At 40.8% G+C, this 19711-nt stretch overlaps 2 protein-coding genes and 1 non-coding gene across 5 annotated transcripts in view; 1 reads left to right on the top strand and 2 right to left on the bottom strand.

The window, feature by feature from the left end:
* Window positions 1-9801, top strand: part of DIS3L (DIS3 like exosome 3'-5' exoribonuclease) — a 24060-nt gene extending 14259 nt beyond the window's left edge. The window contains exons 8-17 of the mRNA XM_055002728.1: window positions 2800-2969; window positions 3074-3235; window positions 3948-4195; window positions 5705-5797; window positions 6203-6736; window positions 7401-7552; window positions 7665-7840; window positions 8246-8391; window positions 8738-8912; window positions 9007-9801. Of these exons, the coding sequence (XP_054858703.1) occupies window positions 2800-2969; window positions 3074-3235; window positions 3948-4195; window positions 5705-5797; window positions 6203-6736; window positions 7401-7552; window positions 7665-7840; window positions 8246-8391; window positions 8738-8912; window positions 9007-9315 (2165 nt within the window). The 3' untranslated portion in view covers window positions 9316-9801. The remainder of the gene's footprint in view (window positions 1-2799; window positions 2970-3073; window positions 3236-3947; window positions 4196-5704; window positions 5798-6202; window positions 6737-7400; window positions 7553-7664; window positions 7841-8245; window positions 8392-8737; window positions 8913-9006) is intronic.
* Window positions 9009-19711, bottom strand: TIPIN (TIMELESS interacting protein). Of its 3 annotated transcripts, XM_055002730.1 has the most exons (10): window positions 19627-19711; window positions 18041-18179; window positions 17640-17733; window positions 15534-15609; window positions 14402-14524; window positions 14231-14294; window positions 12679-12885; window positions 10565-10794; window positions 9809-9845; window positions 9009-9121 (listed from the first exon to the last, which is right to left on the bottom strand). In XM_055002730.1, the coding sequence occupies exons 2-8, from the start codon at window positions 18150-18152 to the stop codon at window positions 10652-10654; spliced, it is 819 nt and encodes a 272-aa protein (XP_054858705.1). In that variant the 5' UTR covers window positions 18153-18179; window positions 19627-19711; the 3' UTR covers window positions 9009-9121; window positions 9809-9845; window positions 10565-10651. The 3 variants fall into 3 exon arrangements, with proteins under 3 accessions (XP_054858705.1, XP_054858704.1, XP_054858706.1); XM_055002729.1 differs by having other exon boundaries at window positions 9809-10794; XM_055002731.1 differs by lacking the exons at window positions 9009-9121; window positions 9809-9845 and adding an exon at window positions 11779-12483 and having other exon boundaries at window positions 10723-10794.
* LOC129345877 (small Cajal body-specific RNA 14) lies at window positions 13220-13354 on the bottom strand. The gene has a single exon (XR_008598638.1). It is a non-coding gene; the product is annotated as a small Cajal body-specific RNA 14 (non-coding RNA).

Raw genomic sequence — 19711 nt, 5'->3', positions numbered from 1 at the left:
GCTTTTGTTTGACAACCTGCTGTCTTTGAAACAGATCCGAAACGGTCCTATGCCCTGGAACCGGTCCAACCGTCAGATGGCACGTCCTTGATTGGACTTCTTCCCCTCCACATATATCCACAAGCTGTCTGCTTGCAGAATTTCTATGCAACACTATGACTGTGGGGTGGCACATTGTGCTCTATGAATCATAATCATTGTAGCATTTGCACTTTAATTATGCAATTAGTGTTGTATAAACATTGGAATTGGCACTAGCACTTTATGTTAAAAAACCCCTGTATGAACTCAACTTATTGTACTGCATTTTGCAGCTGCCGTGGCAAGGTTTTTGTGTGTGTGTGTGCAATTGGTTATCTTGAATACTGTTTATAAAATGCATGCTGAAATATTGTAATAATTGGTTTATGGGAGTAATTATTATTGTACTTGTTAGTTAGGCCGTCACGATTTTTTGTTTTGAGATGCTGATGGTGGCATACATGAATTTCCCTCCTCCATTTTCTCCTCACAGCAACCCTAAGAGGAAGGTTAGGCTGAGAGTGTGTGATTGGCCCAAAGACACCCAAGCAAACTTCCACGGTAGAGTTGCGATTCAAACCTGGGTTCTATTCCCCGTACTCCCAATACGTACACTGCACTGGCTACATGAATTGTAATTCTGCTGTTTAGTCATCATGTGAATTTGTGTGCGGTCACATCCTGTTGCTATTTTCTGGTGTGTCTTTTGAAAAAGTATTGTGAAACTAAAACCTAAATACTGTCCCACGTGGAAGGCCTTCCTCTTCTAGATTTCATTTCTAACAAATCTGCACCCATATTCAAAAGCGGCAAATTGTTGTGCCTCTGTGCACGCACGCATGCACACACACCAAGTGGGAAGGAAAGAAAACATGTTAACACTATTTTGTTCCTTCCTGCTGCACTATTTCCAAGCGTTGTGCCAGGGCAGAGCAAATTCCTAACCAGCTCACATGCCCTTTGCAAGTCCAACTGAAGGAGAGACCGTTCTGCTGCAGATTATTTACAAATTGCGAGCTGGGCTTTGTAAATCGTATTGGTGTCCTTAGGCTTTAGATAATTAGTACAATCATGCAAAAAAACCCATTATTTTAAAACAAGCTAATATTTAAGGAGAAGTAATTATTCACCTGCTCTGACCAGCATGGCCCAGGCTAGCCCAATTTTGTCAGATCTTGGATGCTAACCGGGGTCAGCACTGGTTGGTACTTGGATGGAAGACCACCAAGGAAGGCCAAGGTCACTGTGAGGCAGGCAATGGCAGAACATCTCTTCATTTCTTTCCTTGAAAACGCTCTGGGGACATCGTAAGTCGGCTACAGTGTGAGGGCCTTTCCTAATTATTGACCTTGTCTAGAATGCATTGCAGCATTTTGAAGTTGGAGGATACTCCATTCCTCTTGGTAGACCTTACTGTATCTGTGTTAGCAGTTTTGTTTTTGCCTTCATTGTGGGGCGAAATGACACTTCGTGACAACTTTGCAAGGTGGACAGTGAATTCGCCTTCTGTGGATGCTCAGAGAAGCAAAAGTAAAATGGCCTTTATAGATGAGCAGAAACGGCAGAACAATTTTTTCCTTCTGATTTTTTTCCTGCAAAGGTCAGCAGAGGATGTGAGATCATGAATTAGGGGAGGGGTTAGCCTGAAGAATAAAAGCCCCTTATATGAAACAGCCAAGAGCTGCACGTAGGCAATGAATTCTGCCATAGTTTCCTGGAGAGTGACTGGTAATTTCTGTTAATTAGATTGGGTGGGATCTAAGGGGCTGTGTGGGGGAGAGCAGAGCACGTGGTGGAGACGATCTAGGAATTCGTTTGGAGGAGAGAGGTCGATAAAACGGTGGGGAGAGAGACACACAAGCAGCCCAGACATAAATCTGAATCTTTATTCTGTCTAGCTCTTAATTTTCCATGGGTGGGGGGAGGGGGAAGTTTTAGACCTAGGATGGAAAAATTATTTCCTTCTCCTCCTTAGCCGATACATAATCTGCATTTAATTTCTTGATGCTCAGATGTTTGTCGTCAATTGTTGCTCACCTATATACCTTCTCCTCCTTTTTTGTAACCAGTCACTGCTTACATGAGAGCCAGTTTGGTGTAGTGGTTAAGAGCAGCGGGACTCTAATCTGGAAAGCCAGGTTTGATTCCCTACTCCTCCGCTTGCAGCCTGCTTGGTGATCTTGGTTCAGTCATAGCTCTCTCAGCCCCATCCACCTCACAGGGTGATTGTTGTGAGGATAAAAATAACACACTTTGTAAACCGCTCTGAGTGGGTGTTAAGTTGCCCTGAAGGGTGGTATATAAATCGAATGTTGTTGTTGTTATTAAAGTTCTTTTTTCTGAAATTGGTGTTCTGTGATCACCCACACAAAGCCCAAACTGGGTCATAGAGAGAAGGAACAGAGATGTCTTCCTGGATCTGGCTGACTCAAATAAGTCATTCATAGTGTTTTGGAGAGGAGGAGGATTTTTAAACTGAAGAAGTCAAGTGCTAGAAGCACGGTGTCTAGGTTGCACATTACTGGACACAAGTAACTAACTCTCAGTCTGCAGATGGTAGTGGAAATTAATCCTGTATATGTTGGGGGTGAGCTTTTTATTTAGGCATAGTGGCTTGAGATCCAGGCCAGCTGAGCAGAGTCCATATTCCTGTGGTAGAATTACGTGCCTGCAAACCCTGTTTTGCCACAGGATGTATCTATGCAAACCTCCATCATGATGTCCTTTGCTTCTCCTTCTAGCCACTGTTATATAATCAGCATTATTTCCCTTTTCAAGGTAGAGTTGTTGGCATCATACAGAAGAACTGGCGCGATTACGTGGTCACTTTTCCATCCAGAGAAGAGAGCCAGTCTCATGGCAAAAATACACAGAAAATACTTGTGACGCCTTGGGATTACAGAATTCCCAAGATCAGGATCAGTACACAGCAAGCAGAGGCTCTCCAGGTAAAGCGCTTGCTTTGGGCACAGATATTAGCCACATTCCCCGTCTCTACATGTATTCGCAGTTTGCCCTGGATGTTCCAGTGTATGACATGGTCTTTCTGCAGGACTTTCGGGTTGTTGTTCGTATCGATTCTTGGGAATCGACATCTGTGTATCCAAATGGACACTTTGTGAGGGTTTTAGGACGGATCGGAGACCTCGAAGGAGAAATTCAAACTATCCTCGTGGAAAACAGCGTTTCTGTTGGTCCATTCTCTGAAGCACAGGTTGGTCCGTTATTTTTTTTACCACAGTCTGAAGAATTGTAATTATAAGATTGTTCTCAGCAGTATGACAATAACATCAGTTGCATAAAGTCAAGGAAATGTCCTGCGTGTGTGTGTGTGTGTGTGTATATATGTGTATAGACACACACACACATATATATATCCACAGATAGCCTCATTGTACTCCATTTTCCATTATTTGTAAATGGTACAAACTCTTTCTATTCACATTTGCAAAATTTGTTCTTGCTTGTGCTGGTCATGGAGAGGAACAAAAAGCTGTACGGGACACAGAAGAAAAACCGAACTCGTGCCCAAGCCCCTTCTGTTGTCATTTATAAGTCATTTGCCTGCACATCTATCTTTGCAGTCCCCAAGATCTAGAAACTTGCTTTTTAATGAAACTGTCAGGATGCTGAATTCTGCACTGAGTATCAAATTCTACATAAGCTTTATGGCATCAAGGAAATGTGCCACATGCACATGAAACCGTTTTATAGTTCTTGTGCTGTAATGGAATTGGTGAGCACGGGGTTGTGTTTTGGCTTGGACACCACATTGCTTTAGCCTATTATGTTGAGGATCTAACTTGCTTGGACTTCAGTGTGAACAGGAGGCAAAGTCTTCAGATTCTTCAGCAGGCTTATTGAACTGGTTGCTAGAGAAGACAAGGGATATGGGGGTGGTTTTCATATTCCCTTCCTTCCCTCAGATGTGTGAGATGCCAGTTGTGCTCCCAGAGAAGCCCTGGAAAGTGAGTCCAGAAGAGGAGCTGAAACGTCTTGATCTCAGAGAGACACATTTAGTGTTCAGCATTGATCCAAAAGGCTGTGAAGATGTGGATGATGCGCTGTCCGTCAGGACTCTGCCCAATGGAAACCTGGAACTAGGGGTCCACATTGCAGATGTGACTCATTTTGTGACTGCAAATTCTTACACTGATATTGAGGCACGGGCACGGTGAGTTGTTTCTGGGGAAAGCTGGAGATGTTTTTCCATGAGAGGTGAAAGTGACCAAAAATGTCACTTGTGCAGGCTCCATTGAAAAAGATGGCCGCTACTAAATGGTAAATCAGCAAGTAAATTTTTAAAAAATAAAAGAAATTCCAAACTCCAGTGAGTTCATTTAAATTGGTTCAGTTTCAATCAGAATTTTAATTAAAACAGCCATAGTAAACTTCTTCTTTGAAGTAATGTAGTCTAAACGGAAATCTGAATTTAATACAGTGTAAAAGAATCTAAAAGATGCAATACTGTTATCTCACCACAATTATCCACCGAGGCCATGCAAGTGATTTTGAACCCCTGCTTTAAGCCCTCCGGGTATTTCAGCTCCACCATTTGTTGAGTTCCAAATTATAAATATTTATTTGACTATTAAACTCCATATTGCTTTCATCTTGTGGGGAAACAGTATTTGGCCTAATTATTAGCCCATAGCTTCTGGGAAATTCTGGATTCTCGTTACAACCTGATTTTAGCTTACCTGTTTATTCAGAAGTAAATTTCACTTTGTTCACTGGGACCTTTCCAAGTCAGCCTGCCTGCCTAGGATTGCTGACTTAATAGGAAAGTGTTCTTGCTTTGCGCGTGAGCAGCATGTCAAATAGAAATCTCTCTCTAGTTTTCAAGCAGTCATAATCCTGCAGTATGGATAGGATGCAAGACCAAAGGTTTATGGTCTGAAGTGGTACAAACCAGTATGTTTGACTAATAATACAGGATGTTCATGAAATACATAGATTTCAGAATGGAAACTTGATTAAAATAGATGATCTGTCTTTTTTCACTGTAATTTGGTATAAGCCCATCTTGGCTTCAGTGCCCACATGCTTAGAAATATCAGCAGTTTCTTTTCGGTCTGTGAATAAAACTCTCTCAACGTGCAATAGAAATTTGATAGGAAAAAACCCACAAGAGATCAATTAATAATCTGTATGAATAACTACGTACAAATAAATGTTTGAATTAATTACAGTAACTAAATATTTCTGTGAGAAAGATCCCGTTAATAGAACCTACAAATAAGCATTTCAAAAGGAAATTTTAACTGTGACCAAGTATATTTAAAAGTTTTGAATTGCCCGAGTTATTATTTTCCTATTTCCTATGGTTTTGCTTAGGATTGTACTGTAAACGTGTAGGTTACATTATTTCCAGTCCAGAGTTACTCTTCTATTGAAGTCAGTGGGCTTAGAAGGGTGTTACTGTTCAGAATCGCACTGCTCCTTTTGACTCTGTTACACTAAATTAATAGTGAATAGTTCTATAAATAGCCCCACAACACACACAAATTTCTATTCCATTTTATAATTTCACTGAAATTAAAAGCTGTTTCATTGTAGAAACATTATTGGAAGAATATTTAGCTGATCCTATATTGTTCTGTGTCCACCCCAGAAAAATTTGCAGAAACTTCAATGTGTTCAATAAAAGAGAATTAAAAATTATTATTTTCACAATTCTTAGGGCCACCACTTACTACTTAGCTGACCGTCGCTATGATATGTTACCCATGATCCTCAGTGCCAATATATGCTCCCTTCTTGGCCTCGTTGACAGGTGAGCTTGTTAATTCCAATTTCTAGGGTTTGGGGTTGCACTAACCCTTCAGGTATCACGTCTGAATATCCCTTTGTCTATGGAGAGAACCAAGAAATGGTGCCTTAGCATTTTGTTTACTCCTTGTGTGTTTTAATTTACTCTTCAAAACTAAAGAAACGGGGGAAAATCAAAAAAACGTTTAGGATATATTATGTATGCTTACTCAGTGAAAAACAAACAGTTCTTCCTGCTTGGGGCCATTGAGTGGTCCCGATACTAGGTCCACACTTGCTTTTCTATGACTAATTTTAAGATCAGGAAGTAAACAAAATTCTACGTGCTACTATCTTTTAAGTAATATCTCAACATTTACCCGATTGGAATATGCAATTGTTTATATAATAAGTCATTTTTATTTTTCAGGTACGCTGTGAGTGTCATGTGGGAGCTTGATAAAACCTCCTATGAAATAAAAAAGGTTTGGTACACCAGAAGCATTCTCCGCTCTTCTTACAAGCTCTTTTATGAGGCAGCCCAGGCACTGCTAGATGGAGACCCTGCAGCTGCAGCTGAAATCCCAGAGCTCCAAGAATTGGATGAACGTGTAAGAAAACAAAAACTTGATGAGCTAATCTGGGCGATAGGGAAGCTGACTGATGTAGCCCGCCATATCCGAGCTAAGCGAGACAGCTGTGGTGCTCTGGAGTTAGAAGGAGTTGAGGTCATGGTACAGCTGGATGACAAGAAGAACATAGCTGACCTCATTCCTCGGCAGCCACTCGAGGTGCATGAGACGATAGCCGAGTGTATGATCCTTGCCAACCATTGGGTGGCAAAGAAGATCTGGGAGAGCTTCCCTTACCAAGCCCTCTTGCGCCAGCATCCACCGCCGCGACAGGAGTTTTTTTCAGAACTTCGAGAATGTGCGAGCTCAAAGGGTTTCACAATAGATACGCAGTAAGTAAAACTGGAGCTCTTGAAGTCCAGGGCTTGCATGCACAACTGTGCTTTTGCAGTGATTCTGTGTGTGTATCACACCAGGTGTACAATTCGTGCTTTCCAAACATTGACCAGCTGATACTGCAGCATTACTGAAACGAAGCAGGTGCTGACCGGATCAGGAATGTGTATAATGCCCTTTGGAAACCTTCTACAAGAGCAGGGTATTCATATAAGAAATATTGTTTGTAAAAAGGATAAGCACACATTTTCTCTCTGTAGTATTTTCAGGCTGCTTTTGACAGTCACAAAAATTCTTTGGCCTGGAGGGAAAAACACCATTTTCTTCTCTCAAGCAAGCTTGCTAGAGGTTATCAAGTTTGTTGAATTATCTTCATCATAATTCAGAAAGCAGCTGGAGTCCTCTGGAGCAAGGGCCTCCACCTCTAGAGGTTGCTGTAGGATGCTTCCCTGGGGATCTGAGGACTAGTGGTAACCTGGGTCTTTAATGGCGTATCTTGTAGGATTATTTGAAGGTGCATAAGAAGTCCCAGAGCCACAGTTTTTAAGAGGTTGTTGGGATTGCATCAGAAAGGGAGTTGTGAGAAACTTACGTACTGGTGAGAAGCACAGCCTAGTGGAATGTTTTCTAGAGTAATCAATCAAATTCCATTTTTGGTAGATCTAACAAGGCATTGGCAGACTCCCTGGACAAAGCTGTTGACGCTGATCCTCTTGTGAACAAGCTGCTGCGCTCTATGGCCACCCAAGCAATGTCCAACGCCCTGTACTTCTCAACTGGATCTCATCCTCAAGAAGAGTTCAGTCACTATGGTACTTGCAGTTATTTGCCATCCATCTTTAAATTGGTACTCCTTAAGTGTGCAGTTTTTTTAAAAAAAAACTTAGTTCCTGTTTTGGCACAGCTGTTCTGTTTCCACCTCAGGTCTCGCTCTGGATAAATATACCCACTTCACTTCACCCATTCGAAGATACGCTGATATCATAGTCCACAGACTGCTGTTGGCAGCCACTTCCAAAGATGGCAAGACAATCACCAAGAACTTATTTGGCAACAAAGAACTTGAAGAGCTGTGTAATCACATCAACAACAGAAACAGGGTAAAGTGGACAGTGGACGCACATGGCTATGAGATTATGAGTATCTTAAGAGAATGTCTTCATTGGGTTCCCCGTCCCCAGGAAGCCCCTTGAGGATTTCTTGATAATTTGCCTGGAAAACAAAGGCAAACCGCTATATTGAGACAACTTTCCCCATGTTTCTATACTAAACAGGGAATGGAGAGATTTTCCAAGTGGGCTCCTTTGTTCTTAATGAAAGATCAGAGCTTGTTGCATGTGGCTTCTGGAGCTGGAACTTCAATCCACAGTTGCATTACTTTCAGTAATATTTAGAATTCTAAAAAATGAAAGTGTTCTTAATCATTTTCCAAGTATGAGATTGTGCTCCTGAGTTTCATTCTAAGATTCTAAATCCAACTGTGTGTTCTAAATGGCTTTGTATAGGCTGCCCAGCATGCCCAGAAACAGTCAACAGAGCTTTTCCAGTGTATGTACTTCAAAGACAAGGACCCTGAAAAAGACGAACACTGCACTGCTGATGGGATTATCTATTCAATACGGACAAACGGGGTGCTCGTCTTTGTGCCCAGGTAATTCAGTTGGTGTTTGCGGGAAGTATAGCAAATCACATGTTTCTGGACTAACTCTTGCCCAGGATTAAAGAACAGTACTGGAATATCTGAATTTATTTTCTTTAGAAGCTGTAAAAGACATTTACTTCAATTCTTGAGCTGGTTTTTAGCCTGTGGATACATTCTTCTTTAGAAGAGGATGCCTAGCCTTTCATTGCAAAAAAACTAATAGCTTCCAAGAAAAGGAAGAGTTTCTTTGTATTTTTATAGTTTATTAATGAATTGTACCAGAGGCACCAACCCCCCTGCCCTGTGAGGTATAACGAACAGTAGCAAGGTTTCATTTAATATCTTTTTGTGACAGGTATGGAATTAAAGGAGCTGCCTATCTGAAAAATAAAGAAGGTTTGGTTATCTGTTGCCAAAGTGACAAGAGCTGCAGTTGGAAACCAGGCTGTCTCCAGCGTTTTCCTGACAGGATTATCTCCATTCCCACAACTGGAGAGTCTGTTACCCTGAAACTCTTTGACCACGTGACAGTAAGTTGCAGATTTGTCTGAAATGTTATCAGTATTAAAAAAGGCAAAACTGAAAACACCTTTTTCTCTTGTTCTCTCTCCTCCCCCCAAACAGGTTCAGGTATCTGTACAGAATTCTCGGTGTCACGCTGCCACCATCCGGCTTCAAATAACAAGTTGCAAGCCTCACAGGACATCAGAACAGGAACCAGCACAGAGTCATCCCATCTCTAAAATGGATTTGGTAAAGGAAGTAACAAAGACTGCCGAAGAAGCTCAGCTTGCGCAAGACAAGGCCAAAGCAAACACATTGGAGGAAGAATATGAACCGTATCGCCAAACAAAGGGTGTGAGCCTGTACCATTTACTGGAGGAAATAAAAGATTTGGCTTTATTGGATGTATCTGCAGATAGTGGAGCATAAATCTCAGTCCACAGCTGTTTTGTAGGACTCTCCAGTTGGCTTTTTGGTTTACAGACTGTGTGTATGTGGACTTTCTTTAAAACATTTTAGTAGACTCTGCTTAACGGGGGCCACAATTACTCATTTTATCTACTGATAGGGACATGGTTTTAAGATTCTTTTTAAACAGTTAATTGTAACTGTATTCTGGAAATTGACTACAAGAATTGTAAATATCTTAAAGTAACTCAGGGAACTGTTTCAGCCATTGATGGTGGTCATTCTGTTGGCTTAAGTCATTCTTAAAAATTTTCTCCACACCAGACTGTATCTGTGTCTGTTTTACTGAACTTAAATACGAATTATATCAGCTTACTTTATATCCAACATGTAGTATTCAAATTGCTTTCCATTTCCTAGACAAATTGTTTGGAGGCATTATAAATAGACTGCAAAAAATATACAAAAGACCTGTCTAAACTACTTGAGGAATCACTTTAAAATGAAAGGATACAGAGACCTTTGACCTTTTTTCAGAATCTGAATTCAGACTGTATGGGTGAAAGAGGGAAAGATTTATTATTTTGGTCAACTCAAGTTTTATTTGTGAAACTATCATAAAACACCCCATAGGAGTTCCAGGACATATTTCTTTGTGAGAGATGGACACCAGAATTTGTTGTGGTACAGCAGGAGTTAAAAGCTCAGGAATGGAGAATGTAGGTAATATGCCAAGCAACTGTCAGTATTCCAAGAGGTACTGAGGAAGAACAGCACCTCTCTGTACCTCCATTTCAGAGCAGATCAAGCCTTGCTGCTTTTACCTCTGACTGGTAGCCCCTTCTGCAAGGTACCTTGTCTGTACTGTTAACCCCCCCCCCCCACCACACACACACATTTCCCCCTGACTAGCATATATAAACATTGCATAATGGTTGAATTTCCTTCCAGAAGGTTACGTTTCTAATTTCCAATGGTTATTTTAATCGGTAGTATAAAATATGGATGGTGCAAAGTTTTTTTTTTTTTTAAAAAACATCAACATCAGAAATGTACAGGTTCTGTTCTTCAAAGGTAGTGGTCAACATCTGAGTGTCCATGTTGATTTCTAGCTTAGAGAAATTAGGGCTTTTATTTTCGGCTTCAAATTATGGCAGTAAAACTGTAAAAACTTCAGGATCTCCTTTCTCATGTATGAAGAGCTAGTAAAATGGCTCAGCATGAGCCTCCAAAGTTGATTCAGTAAGAACTCCATGAAAAAAACCCAAACCTTCAGCAGCAAGCAATGGAGGACACTGCTACCACCCCTTCAGTGTGAGAGAGGTCTTTAGGTCCCTTAATCCTAAACGGTAAAAGTTCATTTATCATCATCTTCATGTCCACATTGCATCTCATTCTCAGTAGCTTGAAAAGGTAAGTTTTCTGCTTCTACAGTCATGTCCTCCCGTTCCTGAGCCGGAATGTCATTAGACTCTTCATTTGGTTGGGTCACAGGTAGCTCTGTTAGAAACAAAAAAATGGATTGTGCGATAATAAGTCTAGTAACAACTTTAAAGATTTAAGATTTTATTGTAGCATAACCTTTTGTGAACTAGAGCCCACTTCATCAGATACTACAGGGTGGCTCCTCATTAAACATTAAATAGGAGCTTTGCATAGTGAATATATTGTTGCATTAATTCCCTTTCTCAATCACTTAACTGCTTAGGCTCCTATTTTCCAGGCCATTCAATAACTTTAATGCTAGGAAAAGAATGAGCAAAGCAATTTACTCCTTAAAGCCTATGGAAGGCAAACAATTTTCACTAAGGCAATACTACCAGTTGGGCAGACATTAAGTAGGAAAAATAAAAACAGATACTGGAGCTGAGAAACAGCATGTTTTGGTTAAAGTCTACCACAATCTTCCAAGGCATAATTATGCTAGTTTAGTATCCATTTCAATTTCTTAATGAATTATAATTCCTAATTTGTTTAGCATTAGAGGAGTTCTACAGATCTACGGAATGAACATTTTTATTCCTCTCCTCTCTAGAAAGGGTTTAATGACTCTGCTGCAAGGGGGGGGGGGGCGGGTGGACAGGTGTGTGTTTATAACCACTCTGGTTTACAAGAATGAAGAGAGCTTTGAGCAGATTTCAGATACCTGCTTAATACAGTGATAGTCAGTGGCTTTGGAGTCACCTGTAGGTCTTTTCTGTACCATTCTCCAATATGGCACCTGCCCCATATTTCAAGAAAGTGAGCAAGACCCTTGCCCAGTAAGGTTTGTCTTTTGTAGCTGATTCCCATCTTAAAACAGCTGTTGGAGCAACTGTTAAGCTATGAGTTATGAAGTGGAGGCCTTGTGCCAGGAATGGAAGTATATGCAACGGCAACAGTGAATGAGACTCTCTGTGAACCACAAAGTACCACTAGCTTAATAAAACACTGTTCCCACTTATAAGTCAATAGCTGTCAGTTACAAAAATTCTGGTCTTCAACCTTATTTCTAAGTTGTCTTGCACTAAAAAGGACACATCCTTTGGTGTTCAGAGGCTGCATCTTTGGGAAGAAGAGCAGATGGCCCTTTGTTACAAGCAAGCAAACATTTTTGGTAGTATCCTGCAACTTTTCTCCTCAGAAACCCCCCAATAACGAACGATACCTCTGCTGGGCAAAAAGCTTCTGGGAACATAAGAAAGAAAACAGAAGCTGTCACCTGCACATGTGTTTTGCCATTTTAAATCAAACCTTTTATACAGAATTGGAACCCACATCTAGACAGATGGAACTGATGCTGTCCCATCTAGCTTAAGTCAATGTTAGGAATACAGATTTAGGCCTGAATGGTCCCCACTTCCTGAACATATTTCACCCACAAGCAGAGACACCAACGAAGACTTCTGCAGGAGCCAAACAGCAACACAACTAGAAATTAGGCAAGCAGCCTAATCTTTTTAATTTACTTTAAAATGCAAGCATACCATCTTTCTCGTTAAATTTCTCCCCCAGCACCCAAGGCAGCTCACAATAAATCTCAACCAATGGGCATGACAATATGCAACTCATCAATAAAAATGTCATACAAGGTTTCACTCTTGTTCCGAAGAACGAGTCCTTATGTTGTCTCAGAGAAGGGTGGGGCTGAGCAGTTGGTCTTACTCAGCCCTGGACGGAAAACTTTCTCCCCAATGGAATCAGAAGCAGCTCAATCCTAGGCCTTTTACTGTAGAGCAAATACATCCTTTTATTCCAGTGCAAGTATCTGCAATGTACCTAGAGCAAGGGATTTGCCACAAGCCAGCAAAATAACAGGGCAGTGGAGGATCCAGTATTATTTTAAAACTTGAGTATACCAGAATATTGCCATAGGTAAGTCTCCATTCAAACTTTAGAACTTACCATTTTCTTGTGACTGACTGTCAAGCTGCAGTTTCGCTTGTCTTCTTTCAAGAGCTATTTTTTTGTTTCTTTCAATTCTCTGCTGTTGCTCCACTGTTAGAGTGGCACTTTGAGATGAAACGATTTCTTCTTTTGCATTTTGGTTCTCAGAAAAAATATCTAGTTCTTCAGTAGCTGTATTAAGTCCATTGCTTCCACCATCATCACCTGCATAGAATGCATAAATTTTTTACTGAAACTTTTGAGTCAAAATGTACTCCTCAGCTGGGCAACAGTGACTATCTGCATACCTCAAGGCATACCACCCTCTGGGTCTCACTTCCTTGCTAGAACTAGCAAAGCCAATAGTCACTAATTTAGTGTATAGTAAAATACAGGTGGAAATATAACTCCACAAAAAAGCACACAGAAGTGTATATATAGTTACTAGACTCACAAATTAAGAAGCAATTTGAAGTAAAATTAAGATGAGTATATGTCTCCCAGTTTCAAAACTGAATTAATCTTTTCATCATCTTGAACCATTGTGTAATTCGCTACTAATGTATGGAACCATCGCACAGAAAATCTGATAACTAGACAGATGCTGTCGGCAGGAACCATCTTGTTAATGTATGTGGCTGTGCAGGGATGCATTGTACTGCTAACAAATGCAACCTATATTCGTTGTAGCCACATTAATCTAGTAGTTCTAACATTTTCATTGGAGAAGGGGCAGAAAGAAATGCAAAATAATCACTTTCTCACAGATAAAAGCTTCACATTTTTGAAATGTTTTTCAGGGTGTGGAGTCAACATGACTGAAACAGAATGATCTATTCCACAGTCTACCCACAATCTAACTACATACTTTATGGGAGTCAGCAAGGGAGTCTGATGGCTAAGAGGTCTTTTTATTCAGAGAAAGGAGTCGCAAATTTCATCATTTCTGAAGCAACTGCTGTACTTCCCAGGTTTATTATGAACAAATAATCAGAGAAGTTCATCTAATAATTCGGGGAGTTTTGTCTCTAGGATACAAGATGCATTCTCCATAAACTTATTTGTAGCTCAAGGACAAAGTAGAATTCAGTACTTTGATTAGAGATGGGTCCCCAACAAGTGTGTAGAACTGAATGATGTTTGCTTAAAAAAAAAAAAGTACTAATTGCAATATACTGGGGGAACAAAAGGTAAACAGGTCCACGGGCCAATTTCTGATGGCCCCTCTAGTACCTGCTGATTTCTGGTATTACTGCAAAGAATGTTGCATTAGGTAAACCTTCCTCTGATCCAGTAAGGCACTAATGATCTAGAATAATAGTGGATATTCACAAGTGCTAACACAAGTCAGCTGACCCTTGGCTGTTAAGAAATCTTGCCTGGCGGGATTCTAGTGAGGCAAAAAATGTATATTAGGCAAGAGGGCAGCCAGGCCACCTCTGCAAATCATGAATGTAGCCATTATTTCACAACAGTGTCTGACTCATCAAGTATTAGCAAGAGGAAAGGATGCAATGCTAACATTTGCAACAGCTAATTCTCTGAACAAACTGCAGAAAAGAATACATGCCTTCATTTGTTGTGTAGTCTTCATGCAAAATGGGCAGGTCAAGTCTAATTCGCTTTAAGCATGTCTAGAAATGAGAAAATGTGTGGTTTATTGCAGGTCAGGTTCTTCTCCCAGTTATATTTGGGCTTTCATTTATGCACTGCATTTTCTCAAAACAAAGATAACACTCACCTGAACTTCTTTTTTATTTCCCAAACATTCTACTCTGTCAACAAAATCTTCAAACTGAAGTTTAGGGAACAGTCTGTGAGCCCAGTGCTCCATGTGCCTTATAAGTGTCTTAAGGTCTGCTGCCTGAACATAAGAACAAGGTATTGTTAAAACTATCTGTTCAGCAAGACATCAGGCATACTCACAGAAAGGCTTTGGCTATTTAGCTAGCCTTAAGTGTTTAATAGTTCAGGATTCCACTTCTGAGCTGCAAGAGGATAGCCAAACTAAAAAAAATATTACAGACTGAAAACACTTTCACAAAGATATTTGCAGTGAGCAAAAACATTGCAAGACCAAGCAGCAGTTTAACATACCACTTTAGACCCTGTGCAGGCCATAAATGCACAGTTGTTAAATAGAACCCAGGTGCTCAACTGGCACATTTATTACAGGGCAATACTGCCATCTCAAACTATTTTGTTGCTGAAAAAAAATGCAATTTCCCCACATTTAGCATGTCTAATACAGTTTGAGGCGCTGTGTGGAATGGGATTGCCAAGTCCCTGTCACATCTCTGAAGATGCACATCCCCCCTCAAATTCTACATACTTTAAAAAAATTTTATAATGTTGTCTGTCAAATCCTCACTGAAGCAAAAAGTGTGTACTTATCATTCTTCTTTAAAACATATTGCCCCTTGAGTTTTACCTTTCCAGTGATGGTGTACTTCCTGTTTTTGCTTTTTAAAAAGTCAAATTAGAGATACCTCTGAGTTGTATGCTATATGTCTGGCAGCATGATTACTTCCCCCAACCCATGATGTTAAAATAAAAATGGATCAATTAGAGTGAATGTATATAATAATTTCTTCAATACTGAAACAAACCCTTTTCCTTGCCTCGGCTTTCTTTATACTGCTGCTTAAGTTAAAACACCAAATTAATATGTGCAGTCAATTATGTGCCACTAGCATCAGAAGAGTTGTAAGCCACACACAAAAAACGACTGTTATCAGGGCTTCCAATATTTTTCTTCATTGTCAAAGAACTTCAAATCGGAATGATCCAGCCCCAACATTGTTTAGACCCAAGAATATATAAGATGCACACAACAGCTGCACACATCAAAAGAATTTCTAAACATAGCTTACCTCATACCCTTTACCTTTGAATTTCACATTATCAAACATATTCCGCAGAGCTGGAAGACCTCGCTCTGAAATTAACCTGTGAATATTAAAAGTGTCTCCAATTATTTGCCTGAAACCCAACATGTCCAAGAGGTACAGTCTATTTCTCTGTCTTAATACAGCCTCAGATTTTGATTATTCTAAAGGAGTAAAAGACGCTATCCAACTTTATAGACTAGAATTTTTTATACTGGGGTCAGGGAATCCCTAGCAGTCCTCTAGGAGATTCCAGAGGATCTGCAAGTCCCTTGTAAAGACTAAGGTTGTGATGAAATGTTTGGGAGGATGTTAGTAAAGTCGAGTACTGGGATTATGATTTATTGCACTATGAAGATGTGAGAGCTCAGTCCAGAGTTTGCCTTGAAATTCAGGACTTGGAAAAACAGATAGATGAAGCAGCTGTCAAGGTAGCTGGCACATCTTTTCGAGGAGAAACGGGCAGAGAGACATCGCCACTTTGCTGTGGTAAAGCCATCTGTCCTGTGAGTTTTGGAAAGCCTGCTGAAAGTCATCTCCAACTTCCCCTAAACACTCTAGATGCCCTGCTGGAAGAGCGCCTTTGCCTCAGATGGAAGTTTGCCTCAACCTCAACACGGAGAACTAGAGAGGACTATCGACCAGGCTGGAAAGTACACCCTATTTATGTCTCCTGGGCAGTTAATCATGAATTCTTCCCGAGATAAAAATCAAGAAGTCATGGGGTTCTTTTCACTATTTGAATTGGCAAAGATCAGATACCCAGAAAATTCTGTGTGAGCATAATAAGAATGCAGATTTCCAGTGAGTTAGCCTATCTGTACAGCTTCCTGACCCCTGGAGATGCAAATAATTACTACAAATACATGGCTAGAGAGAGAGATTTGGACTGTTTGCTGAGCACTACAGAAAAAAAATTGCTTCATGGATAAGAGCACATATCTGGAGAGACTCACCTTGTTCAAAACTTTGACCACGGGCTTTCTAGGCAAAATGTACGTACTTTTTCAGAGCCGAAAGAGTTAATTTTGCCCAAACAATTCTACAAACTCTTGCAGGATCTTTCCTCCTCAATGAAAGAACAAGCCCCCCCGCCCCGCCCCGGTACTTTGGATCAAGCTACAATACTGGGGGAGAGGATACATTTGAATTACTCCAAAACTTAAAATGGCACCCAAATCTGGTCTCTGCTTCCACTTCAAGGGATTGGACCATGTGAAAGCTGAATGTCCTATTCTGAGGAGCAAGAAGCCCAGAGAAGTTGCTGGGACTCCTCAAATGAGAATGGTGAAGTGTGTTACAAACACTCTACCTGAACCATCTGAGAACTAAGAAATTGAAGAGGAGGAAGAAAGGACAACTGTCTCGGGGGTGGGGAGTCCTCTGCCATCTCTTCTGGGTTAGAAGAAGCCCCCTAGGATGTTTTGGGACAGGACGCTCCACCTCCGGTTTTGAAAAGTGTATCAGTTCTGGTGAAGGCAACCTGAATGGGCTACTAGGGAATTCCAGCATGAAATCTGTGTGAATCAAGTGCTTACTGAGACGATCAAAGCAAGGGTGTCCTTGAACCACGTTAAAACAAAGAATTTATAGACTGGGTTGCCAGATTCACACCAACAAAAAGCTTTCAATACTGTTAAGGGTGCAATGGTACAAAGTCAATCCTGACCAAGAATAGGCTCTAAAAGAGGGTTTTGTTTGTAAGCTAAGCTATCCTATGTCCCCTGGAGATGTAGCACAAACATTTTTCTAAATAACTAAATAAAGTATTCTGCTATGGTCTACCTTGTCCTACCCGCTCACCACGAGGCAGACACAGCACCAAGGCACAAGACCCACTGCTTAATCCACAAAGATCACCAACCAACCATTGCTCCATCCTGGGATATTTCTTATAACCTTAGGATAACGCCATACTGAAGGGGAAAAAACGCTCAGGTCCAACATCCCCATCTGGCTGCATCTCAAAGATTTAGTCTGAGGACGCTAGCATCACTTAGAAACAGGAAATGGATGCCTTCTGCTATTGTACCTAAACAAGTGTGTGTGTGTAAGCACACAAATAGAATTAGAAACATAGAAACCAAGTACCTTTGAGCATCTAGTTTAGGAACTGGCCTTTTAACACCTTTCCTGGTAGTCACAGTGGAATCCTTGTTTGGAGGCAATTTGTTGTCCTCTGGCTCTGGAAAATAAACAAAATTGAACTGGAAATGGCAATAACACCAACACAGAATGAATCTTTCACAGTAATAAATACTGCTATGTTGATAAATAAAACAGACAGATACACTGTTAGTCTGAAATTTAGACCTTTGCAACCTGTTACATTAAAACTGAGTTACTTTATGGAACACAAAGGATCTTATGAAACAGGACCTTGAAACCACCATCATTGTTGAAGGTAGCTTTGCTTATAGTTTCAACAGTGTGTGCAACATGCAGTCTAACCTTACTACAAGGTTAGTATTAGGAACAACTGACAAAGGTACCTTCTTCATCATCTCCCCCTGGGGAGGCTGGGGGAGGTAGAGGTTGAAACACCTCATCCTGGATGTGTTCATAATCGGGAATGTCAAACAAATTGCCCTCTATTGGATCCATTATTTCCCCACCAAAAGCTGGTTTGTCCTGGAAAAGAACATGGTATGGTTATTTTAAAGCGATTTAACAAGGAGGGCTGGAATACAAGGGAAGACTGTGATCATCCAGGCACAGACAACTTCCAAAATAGTTTGTGGAAATTCTGTGTGCCTCTTTCATCCCCCAATTCAGGACTGAATTCAAAGGTGGCATTTTCAATTTTGCAAACCCAGACAGGTGCCAAGAACAGACCAAACCAATTCGTTTGTTGTTTACTAATTCACATGAACGACCAATGATTAATGAAAGTTCTCAGGTCTTGACTAACAACAGTACAGCACAAACTACAATCTTTCCGTCTCCAGTATCAAAGACTTGCAGTCTTTTGAATAGGTACTCCTTGCCTTGTTTGCCTTTTGTTCATTGTGGGACAGTGATAACTTTTGGAATTTGAAGTACTATCACTATTCTGAGAATGTCTTAACTAGGGATCATTTAAATTGTTTAAAGCCCATTAATGTTTATATCATTATGCTGCTCACCAGCCTGAGCCGTGTGTAGTCAGGAGTAGGGCAATCTATACACTGAAATTATAAATTAAATAAATAAATGACTCAAACAGGACAACATTTCCTCCTCCCCCTTTCCTTTCCCCCTCCCCCAGAAAAGCCATCACACCCATTTATTTAAAGATGTGTAGCCATGTTAGTCTGTCTGTAGCAGTAGAAAAGAGCAAGAGTCCAGTAGCACCTCTAAGACTAACAAAATTTGTGGTAGGGTAGGAGCTTTTGTGAGTCACAGCACACTTCTTCAGATACTGCTAGTATGTGACTGTAGAAAAGAGCAAGAGTCCAGTAGCACCTATTAAGACTAACATAACTTGAGGTAGGGTAGGAGCTTTTGTGAGTCACAGCACACTTCTTCAGATACCAAGAGTCCAGTAGCACCTATAAGACTTAACAAAATTTGTGGTAGAATATGAGCACTTCTTCAAATACCTTGAACCACGTTAAAACAAAGAGTTTGTATCTGAAGAAGTGAGCTAACTCTCAGGAAAACTCATACTATACCACAAATTTTGTTAGTCTTGTAGATGCTACTGGACTCTTGCTCTTTTCCACCCATTTATGTATTTTCTTCTAAGCAGCACGTTCAGGACAGCACTCAGACCTCTGCCACCCTCCATTTTATCCTCACAACCTTTTGAAGTAAGCTAGACTGAAAGGAATTGTCTAGCCCAGGATCCCCCAGTGAAGTTCACAGCCGAGTGGGAAGAACCTGTAACCGGGTCTAGCGTCATCATCTTCACACACTGACCACTAAACAACACGAGCTCCATCTCCTCCACCCCAACTTCCACCTCAGGGCAAGTTTCCACTAGAAAAAAGGCCGGCCCATACATGCAGCAGACGGAGGAGTCCTGCACAGCTTCCCACATAAACGCATCCCATAAACTATAAATTAAAATCAGCTTCCCAGCCCGCTCCTTACATACCAGACACACTAGGAACCGCTTCCGACGCGGCCACCAACTTCCGTGAGAAAAAACCGTCCACTTCCGGTTGAAGGGACAGGAAACA

Source organism: Eublepharis macularius, chromosome 18, assembly GCF_028583425.1.
Source record: "Eublepharis macularius isolate TG4126 chromosome 18, MPM_Emac_v1.0, whole genome shotgun sequence".
In the NCBI taxonomy this organism is placed as follows: Eukaryota; Metazoa; Chordata; class Lepidosauria; order Squamata; family Eublepharidae; genus Eublepharis; species Eublepharis macularius.
Note: the sequence above shows the minus strand (reverse complement) of the source record. Positions and strands in the feature narration are given on the sequence as shown.

Bases quoted from the DNA above. Each gene is read 5' to 3' on its own strand.
- TIPIN (XM_055002729.1), bottom strand. From the start codon at position 18,152: ATGGATCCAATAGAGGGCAATTTGTTTGACATTCCCGATTATGAACAC. The intron at 15,610-17,639 runs GTACTTGGTTTC...TAATATTCACAG, and splicing joins CCTAAACTAGATGCTCAAAG to GTTAATTTCAGAGCGAGGTC. The intron at 14,295-14,401 runs GTGAGTGTTATC...TCTCATTTCTAG, and splicing joins GAAATAAAAAAGAAGTTCAG to ACATGCTTAAAGCGAATTAG.